At 36.0% G+C, this 10,183-nt stretch overlaps 2 protein-coding genes across 2 annotated transcripts; both read left to right on the forward strand.

The window, feature by feature from the left end:
• Window positions 1-2,274: 2,274 nt before the first annotated feature.
• Window positions 2,275-3,952, forward strand: LOC140958300 (gibberellin 3-beta-dioxygenase 1-like). The gene is made up of 2 exons (XM_073415700.1): window positions 2,275-2,978; window positions 3,111-3,952. Exons 1-2 carry the CDS (start codon window positions 2,488-2,490, stop codon window positions 3,742-3,744), a joined length of 1,125 nt encoding a protein of 374 aa, XP_073271801.1. The 5' UTR covers window positions 2,275-2,487; the 3' UTR covers window positions 3,745-3,952.
• Window positions 3,953-6,399: 2,447 nt separating this feature from the next.
• Window positions 6,400-9,738, forward strand: LOC140958395 (uncharacterized). Its single transcript, XM_073415827.1, has 4 exons — window positions 6,400-6,904; window positions 6,982-7,358; window positions 7,432-7,689; window positions 9,698-9,738. Exons 1-4 carry the CDS (start codon window positions 6,430-6,432, stop codon window positions 9,713-9,715), a joined length of 1,128 nt encoding a protein of 375 aa, XP_073271928.1. The 5' UTR covers window positions 6,400-6,429; the 3' UTR covers window positions 9,716-9,738.
• The last annotated feature ends 445 nt before the right edge of the window (window positions 9,739-10,183 follow it).

Here is a 10,183-nt window from a genome sequence, read left to right on the forward strand (position 1 = left end):
TACCGAAATATTACATTATACCGATATTTCGGTGCAATATCGGTGTATATTGTTTTATATCGGAAAAACACATTACATTTTTTAAAATTTGTAACTTTATTATTTAAAAATATTATATATTTTTAATTTAAATATATTATTTCGGTATTTCGTTGTATACCGAAAATTTCAAATTTGTATCAATATTTTGGTACGGTGTCGGTATATACTGTTTTATATCGAAAAACACGTTATATTTTTAAAAAAATTGTAACTTTATTATTTAAAATTATATATTTTTTAATTCAAATCTATTATTTCGGTATATATCTAAAATTTCAAATTTCATACTATTACCGTACCAAATATTTCGGTATCGATACTATACAATACCGAAAATTTGGTTCTCTTCGGTACGATAACATCGAAATACCAAAAATTCGATATTTTCCCCAGCTCCTAACCATGTTAATACTACGTGAAAAGAAAATGAATTTTTAATAGACAAATTATGCATGTGTATGTGCCCCTAATTGTAACATACATGTTCCTTGTAAAAATTAGTCTCTTATTATATCAAACTTCAAAATAAAATATATAAATTTTTTAATCAAAGAGTACTTCCCATTTGTATTAAATTACACAATATATCACGACATTTTTATTTTCTTATGTGTGAAAAAAAAATATTTTTTGGAAAAAATGTAAATGAAATTTACAATTTTTTTTTTGTCTGTACTCATTGTTCGCAAGAAGAGGCAATAGATAGTGGTTGTGGATACGATTGCCCCAAATCCTATATATGAAAATGAGGGCTCAATCAAAATATATGATGGATGTTAATAAAATGCTGATTAAAAAAGACGATGATTGAGAAGTCCACTTTGTCAATAGGGACAAAATTGTCAAATCACCCACAAGCCAAGAGTGGATGTGATATTTATTATCGCCAAATAATAAAATATTTATGGGGGAAACTTTCATGTTGGCTTTGCATGACAAAATTTCCCTCCTATTTTTATATATAAATATTTTTTTTAAAAAATTTATATATCATTTGTCGATAATCACGTCGTTCTTTAAGTAATCAAATAGAGGACAACGACGTCCTTTATTTTCTTATTGCAAACATAGTAAATTAATCGATAAACAAAATCATTATCGGATTTTAAAAAAATGATTAGAACCAAAGCATTAACAGCCCATGTTTAGAATCCTTTTAGTTTGACAAAAACTTCTGTGAGACGGTCTCACGGATCGTATTTTATGAGACAAATCTCTTATTTGAGTAATCAATGAAAAAATATTATTTTTTTATGCTAAGAGTATTACTTTTTATTGTGAATATCGGTAAGGTTGACCGGTTCCATAGATAAAGATTCGTGAGACCGTCTCACAAGAGATCTACTCTACTTTTGTCCAATTCGGTTTTTCCCTTGTTTTGTCATGGCTAGGCAAAATTAATCCAAATTTGAGGATTGAAAAATGAAAATATCAACAAGGATGTGAGTCTCCTAAGCTAGCCATATCCTAGATTCAAGTGAAGTTTCATCAAATCCGAAAGGTCAAGGACAGATCCGTCATTACACCATGAATGGTGTTGTCTGGTAGTGAAGAGAGGGGCGGATTAGGGCCAAGTAGGGAAGAGATGATGGGGATGTTTTCCTACTTGAAGACAAGACAAAGGCACATGGAGAAGGGATAGGACCCTCTTCGAGCCCTTCCATAGTGTTGTGAGGTTTGAGGTGCTTCCTTTCCTCATCTATGTAGAGGGGCAACCTGGTCATTTTACCCTCATATCGTATGTAATTCAATATATTGAATGAATTTTCATCATTTGCCAAATTTGTATTACCTAAAAAAGGACCCCTATCAAAATTTGCCTAGTCAAAATATATGCCATCTTAAGAAAACAACCCCTAGTAGAATTTGCCTATTGAAAACATGTCAATTGTGCAAAAGCATGATATTTGTGTATTTACCCTAGTACTAGTAAAAGTTTTATTCTTGGTATCCTCTAAATTTTATAACTTTCAACCTACTATTTATACAAATATCACTTCTTCACAATCGTGAAGTTGCACTTCAATGGTAGAAAGAACCGTCCGTATTTTCGAATATGTTGTTTGAAACATATCAAATGTAAAATACATATATATAACAATAGGACAATAATCAAGAAAATCACTAAAATTATCACTCCACATAAAATACAAATTTAAAAATCCACAAGTGAGTGGGGGTGAGTAGTCACCATCCCCCTTCATTTCTATATAAACACATTAGACACCACCACGATCTCTTACACCACATTTTTCTACAACTTTTCCCACTTTCAAATATATCCTTCCTATACACATCTTTAACTAGTACGAGGACTCTCAAACCAAAAACCCAACGCCAATTCTTTCTTCTTTAATCAATAATATATATATATATATTATATAATCAAAGAATCATATATAGTCTTTCATTCTTGTCCAAAATCTCTCTCGATACGAAAAAGGCATGCCTTCGAGAGTACTTTCGGATCCCTTTCTAGCACATCCTGTCCCTCCTCACCACAAATTATTGGATCTGAATTCGATTAAGGAATTGCCAGACTCCCATGCATGGACGGCGACACGAGTCTTTGACGAGTACCCCTCGTCCGGCGGCACATGCGATCCTGAATCCGTCCCTATCATCGATCTTAATAACGAAAATGCCACCGAGCTCATAGGCCATGCATGCAAGACATGGGGTGTGTTCCAAGTCATCAACCATAATATTCCTAAAAATTTCCTTTACGAGGTAGAGTCGGCCGGAAAGCGGCTTTTCTCCCTACCGCTAAATCAGAAGCTTAGGGCGGCACGACCTCCGGATGGTATATCGGGTTACGGGGTGGCTCGGATTTCTTCCTTCTTTCCGAAGCTCATGTGGTCCGAGGGATTCACCATTGCAGGATCACCCCTCGAACATGCCCGCCAACTTTGGCCCCGTGACTATCGCAAGTTTTGGTACATTCTCATACACTAAATTTGATCTGTCAAAGATTTACCTAATCGATCGGATGCAACATGATAAATTTTATGTTTCATTATATTTATTTCCTGAACATCATTTCTCATTACGATCTGTAAATTTTTCAGTGATACAGTAGAAAACTACAGAAAGGAGATGAACAAACTAGCCGGGCGCCTGATGTGGCTCATGCTAGGGTCATTGGGCATAACCGAAGATGACTTAAAATGGGTCGGTCCGAAAGGCGAGCCCAAAGGAGGATGCGCAGTATTGCAGCTGAATTCATACCCTGCTTGTCCAGACCCGGACCGCGCCATGGGCCTAGCCGCCCACACCGATTCCACCATCCTCACCATTCTCCACCAAAGCAACACCAGTGGTTTACAAGTCCTCCGAGAGGGTGGCACCGGATGGATCACGGTGCCGCCCTACCCGGGAGCCCTCGTGGTCCACGTTGGGGACCTCATGCACATGCTGTCAAATGGGTTATACCCAAGTGTTCTCCATCGAGCCGTTGTGAACCGGACTCGACGCCGGTTGTCCATCGCATACCTATATGGACCACCATCAAGTGTCAAAATTAGCCCACTCCCGAAACTAGTTGACAATCGCCACCCGCCACTTTACAGGGCCATCACTTGGAGCGAGTATCTTGGCACTAAGGCCAAGCATTTCGACAAGGCACTCACATCAGTACGGCTTTGTGCTCCACGCAACGGATTGATAGATACAAACGATCATACCAGTGTAAAAGTTGGATGAGAAAAGAATGACGTACGTCACTATATATATAACCAAAAATCCAACATTTTCACTGACTATTGTAAGTGCTTTTTCTCACATCGTACTTATTTTACCGTGTTTTAGGCGGATGTTATAATTACCATTTCATCTGTATGATAAATCTTCTTTTTGTCGATTCGGGTTGTACGTACACATATATAAAAATTTACACGGAATCATTATAAAAAGCAAACAACCTTTTTCTCTTAAAAAAATGAAAACTCTCCTCGTTGATGAATTAATCAAGAATCTACTCTGACGATAAAGTTAAATCAAATCAAGGAAGAAGATCCAAAGAGAGTAAAAAAGAGAGTGAAAAAAGGTCCAAGCAAGCAAACGACGACACATATGCCGACGTTTCCTTCTTCCCAGATGTAAAGGAAAACCTTCCCTACAAAGAAGAGGATAAAAATGGTTAAATCATTGTGTCATAACCCATATTGGAAAGATCAAGGGAGACAAAAGTCACTGTGAAAAAATAATATATAATATTGTATCCTGCAAAGAATTAAGAAAGCCCATTTGGAGAAAAAAGAAGGAAAATTTCATAGCAAGAAGCCAAGAACATCTGCCGTAATTTGTCATGTTCCACTTTGTATGTTTTTTTTATTTTCCGGGTGTCCCTCTCTTCCAGCAGGGAAGTTTTAGGCATTATTGTGGAGACATGGTGACAGTACTTGCAATCCCAAGCAGAAATCTGTGGTTTTAGGTGTAGAATTTCTCTCTGTAACCATGTGCTTTCCCTTCACCAGACATAAACATTAATGATGGAAATTTATATATATATATATATATATATATGGAAAATGAGGAAAAAGGGAGCGTTCTACGTGTTTATTCAATAAAAGGAAGTGGAGAGGAATTTACTTTTTTTATCCTCTACTTAAAATCTAATTTTTTTAATTAGTAGTTGGTCGAGACTCAACCCAATTTTTTATTATAACATAAAACAAATTTTTTTTTTACAGATTTATCCCTCCCTTCTTCGCGACCCACTCTTTCTCACCTCAACCCAATATTTTGTTTTCCTCATCTGCTGCTGCTGCACACTCAAACCATCTTCCATCTTGCATCATTGTTCTGGTTTTTTTGCTAAGAATTAACGATGAGTCTAGAAAATATTCATCTGCAAGAAATCCAACGAGAAAATCACGTATTGGTAAGAAATCTATTTTGAATTTGAATTTGTTACCGAAGCTAGATTTGGGTCGAGCCGTGGGTGGAGGCTCGAGCCCTGGGTCGAGCTTTTCGTGAAGAGCGCGACCGTGAGCAGCAGCTTAGCTGCTGCTCTCGGGGAAGCTCTTCCCCCAATTGGGTCGTGCTCTTCGGGGGAAGAGCACGACCCAAGAAGGGCACGACCCAATTGGGTCGTGCTTGGGTCGTGGTCGTGCCCTTCGTGAAGAGCACGAAACAAGAAGAGCACGACCCAATTGGGTCGCGCTTGGGTCGTGCTTTGGCACGACCCAATTGGGTCGCGCTTGGTTCGAGCACGACCCAATTCTTCTCCGAAGCACGAATACTGTTTAAATTTTGATCACTAATATGTTTGTTTTGTTTTTGTCTGCAGATTTACTTTTCCACTAAACTCGGAAGGAATCAATTCTTTGAATGCAAGTTAACATTAGGATCAAGATACGTTGAGATATGTAAGAAGATTATATCATTTTTAAATGAGAAAGAGATAGAGTATTTGGTGCAGCATACTCAATTTGGTAATTTAATTACATGTGCGAAGGATTATAATAATTCGAATCAATTGTTATGGTTTTTGATCATCAGGGAAACTTATGATAGTGAAAGTAGTGAATTTTGGATGATATATCATAAACGACCTTTGCGATTTTCATTGTTAGAATATTGTTTGTTAACGGGTCTAAATTGTTCAAACGTTTATCCTATGATACCTGACGAAGATGAATTTAGGTTGAAACATTTTGGAGGAAGTGACGGTATAAGTTTGGGGGATTTAATAGATAGAATGGATGAATATGAGAATGAGTCAGGGGAAGAGATAGACATTGAGAAGTTGAAATTGGCCTGTCTTTTGTTCGTAGTAGGTGTTTTAGGTAGACAAAGAAAGAATAAATATGAAACAATCGATTTAGAATGGATTAGATTAGTTAATAACTTTGATAGTTTTATTAACTATCCCTGGGGTAGCATAGCTTTCGAAGAAGTTATTTATGGACTTAGAAAAAATCTTGAAACTAAGTTCAGAAGCTATGAGAATTTGGTAGCACTCCGTGGGGATGATCCAAATTTCAGTGGATGCGGTAGCTTCCATATAAGTTGATTTATTCATCCGTTACAGGTAATTAAATATTTTTTATTAAATGAAATATTCTTATTATTTTGTATCATACTAATGATGTGTTTTTTTGTTCTAGATTTTGGCCTATGAATATTTTCCGGCAATCACTGAAATGTTTGCTAGACGTCGGAAAGGTCCCAATGTACCGATACCTCGGATGTGTCATTGGTTGACTAGAAAATGGATTAAAAATCATTCCCCTTCCATGGATGATGTGAACAAAGCTTTTAAAAATATGTATACCAAGGTAAATACAAAAAATTCATTTTATTTACTTTTTCTAATACATTTTTTGTTAACAGTTAATTAATTTTCATGTTTATTGTTAATGATTAATATAGGATATTTTGGGGATGCTCATTCCCACCACGGAGGAGCTGTTGTCCGTACATTATATGACTGGCTATTTTGTTGATTCTAATAATGTGATAATCCATCGCATTACGGAGTTAATTTGCCAAGGTATCAAAGTAGTTTGCACTCAAAATCCATTGGACGACCCAGAGGATGAAGTGGGTGTACAGACTGAGATTGAGGATCGACGGTTTCTCCATACATACTCTAGATCATCTCGAGATAAAGTCAGAAAATCTTCTCGGCCATCTCGTAGTCCTTCACACATGAATCAACCGTCTCCTCCATCTATGCATAGAGATCATACATCTCTTGAAGATATGTATGAACTTCGTTTCACAAGCTTGGAGGATAAAGTTGAGACGATACAAAAGGACCAAGCCGATATCAAGAATCAAATGAAAAATATGCAGAACGATATCTCGAGTTTGAAGGATATGTTTGAGAAATTTTCTTCAATGAGTGCCAATGTTGGTAAGTTTTATTGATATTTATATGATTTTTAATTGTTAGTATGAAAAATGAAAAAATTGTATGTATTATTTTTTCAGATCAAGGCCAAACATCAAGGCATAGATTTGAAGATATTCCATTCATGAGAGCAGATGAGGTGGATCGAAATATTCGACTCGTGAATGATCCGTCTTGGACTCGTGCTTTTGAAAAAACTACGGGTCATAAGTTAAGATTGTTTACAGTGGAGGAAGAGCCTATTACGGATGAGGAACTGCATCATCATTTTGAGAATGATATGATGTCATTGAGTTTTGAGAAAAGAGTTAGAGTGTTCGCCAATAGATCGTGGCCACGAGTAAGTGTTGAGATTAATTCTTGTATGGCAGATATGAGGATATCTGGGATGTGCTCGTCCTACGATAGCTCGTGGTTTCGTGACTTGGGGACACCTGGTTGTTGGTTGACTGAGACAGTAAGTTTTTTCTTATTTCTTTTGTTTATTACGTTGAGTTAATAATTAACATATTTCACTTTATCATTTTCAGCATATTCAAGAATGTTGTCGAGGGTTGCTCCAATTACAAACGGCGTACTCACATATAATGTCACAGGATGTGTCATTGATGGACGTCGATTTTCATCAGCTGGTTTCGAGTGCTTTCAATGAGGGCGGTCAGAGTAATATTGAATGTTTGATGCCCTATGTGAGAGCAGAAATTGATGAGTGGCCGTCTATTCCATGGAACAAAGCCAACATAATTTTGATACCCTTTCATCTTCCTGGGCATTGGGTTTTGTTAAAGGTTTTGCCTAACCATAAGAGTATCACAATCATGGATTCTGACCACAGCGTAGATATGTCGGGCATGACATTGCTTAAACTTATTAGCCCTTTGTCACTTATGCTTCCACATATGTTTGGTGTTGATCCTTCGGAAAGATGGAGAATAGATAGGCCAAATAATTTTCCTACTCAAAAAATCAGGTTAATTTTTTTAAAAAATTAATATTTCATTATTGTTTAATGTATATCAATGTATAATTTATGTTTGTTTTTTCATTGCAGCGATGAATGTGGAGTTTACTGTTTAGCGACAGCAGGTTATACCATGTTCAGGGAAAATGCCTATCAATTGAACGATCAGAATATTGAAGAATTTAGGCATTATTGTTGTTATTGTATTTGGGATAAATTATGGTCGTTTGATTAAAACATTTATATGATACTTTATATTGATTTTTAGTTAATTTATGTGATATTTTTTTACTACATTCGATCTAATAACGATCTCATACAAAAAATATATTTAGAGAATGATTCATCAATTGATCAATTATATAACACCATAAAAAATGAAAGCAAGTTGTGATTCGAATTGTATTAAGATTATTGTTTCTAGTCACACAAATTGTAGCTCTTTGGCTCGACCCACTCAACCCAATTTCGGGTTGAGTGGGTCGCGCCACACAATATACTCAATTTTTTGGTAGAGTAGTTTAATTTGAGTCGAGTCTTACATGTTATGAGTTTTTTAGGTTCTATTATTATGATATTTGTTAAATATTTTATTGGAATTAAAAAATTTGTTAAGAATTTTAGTCAAGCATAAATTCAACTCGATAAGAGATACATTCGTCTAATATTGTTATGATTTTTTTAACCAACACACTTAAATTATAATACATAACTCATATTAAAATGTTTACACAATTAAATTTTTTTTATATATTTACGTTCTAATCATGTATAGAATGACTTATGTATTATGAAATGATCAAAATTCAAAATCTCTCTACCACTCGACCCAAACTCGACCCAAACCCTATACCCTAAACAAAACCCTAAATCAAACCCCAAACACCACCACTCGACCCACTCGACCCAACAATTTACTACCCACTCGACCCAAACTTAAAATTTAAAGCACAATCTTGTCCACTCCACCCACTCACCACCCCCTCGACCCAAAATTAAAAATTCAACTCAAACACATTACATATTAATAAAATCAAATCGATAGCCTTTAAATTCAAACAAATTACATTTAATTCAATCTTATCTTCTGCCAAATTCTCCAATGTCTTTAAAATAAAACAAATTACATATCATTCAATCCTATCTTCTACCAAATTCTCCAACCGATGGAAATCTGTTTTGTTTTTTTCTTCCACGTCTTCTTTTGATCACAGGTGGCAGTACTAACAAATCATCGAGTGGCCACTCGTTCTGATTCAGAACAGGATAAATTGGCTCAGCATAAGATAAAGACCATATCATAACAGAATAATACTCTGAGCACAAGGAATAAAAGTTGACATCACAAAAGTAACTCGCTGCAATTGCATGAGAACATGGAATCTTGTCAATATCAAATTCTCTACAGGTACATCTTTTGGATTCCAAATCCACAATTTCACTGTTTGTAGCACTTCAAACATCGAACTCAAGACGGCCTAGCTCATAAACTTGATATCCCCGACCAATATTAAACCTTTCGCGCACAATTGATTCAACGGTTGGAGTGAAATTTGTTGTTGATGCGACGGATGCATTTCGATACCTTGAAAACCAAGATGTAGTCAATGTCTGCAAAGAATTTAGTAGTGCAATGATTGGAAGTTGTCTTTCTTCACGCAATCGTGCATTTATTGATTCAACACCATTCGTTGTCATAATGTTATACCGAGATCTTGGGCTATATGCTCTAGTCTACCGATCAAATGAATCACTTTCATCCAAAAACTTTGCAGCATCAGGATATATTTTCTTAAACTTTTCGTACTCTAAGTCAAAGTCGGTTTGCTTGTAAGTTTTTGCTAACCGCATAAACATTTCGGTACAACCCTTCTTTTTGCAACAAATTTTCATATTTTGTGACAAGTGGCATATACAATGACCATGATGTGCATTTTTGTAAACTGCCGCAACTGCAGCAATGATGCCCGGATGTCTGTCTGAGATAATCACCAACTCTTCCTCATCAACCACTACTTCCAAGAGCTTCGTCAAAAACCAACTCCATGAAGCAATGGATTCTACATCAACAACGGCCCAAGCCAAAGGATATTGATGAAAATCTCCATCTTGTGCTGAGGCCACAAGTAAAGTACCGTCGTACTTTCCTTTCAACCATGTACCATCAATAGATACGACTTTTCTCATGCATCTATATCCTCTTGCACATGCGCCATATGCTAAAAACAAATATTTGAATCTATTATGCTCATCTACTACTAAATCTATGATACTACCAGGGTTCATTTTCTCAACCATTTTCAAATATGAAGGTAGAAGAC

Source organism: Primulina huaijiensis, chromosome 15, assembly GCF_012295235.1.
Source record: "Primulina huaijiensis isolate GDHJ02 chromosome 15, ASM1229523v2, whole genome shotgun sequence".
Lineage (NCBI taxonomy): Eukaryota > Viridiplantae > Streptophyta > Magnoliopsida > Lamiales > Gesneriaceae > Primulina > Primulina huaijiensis.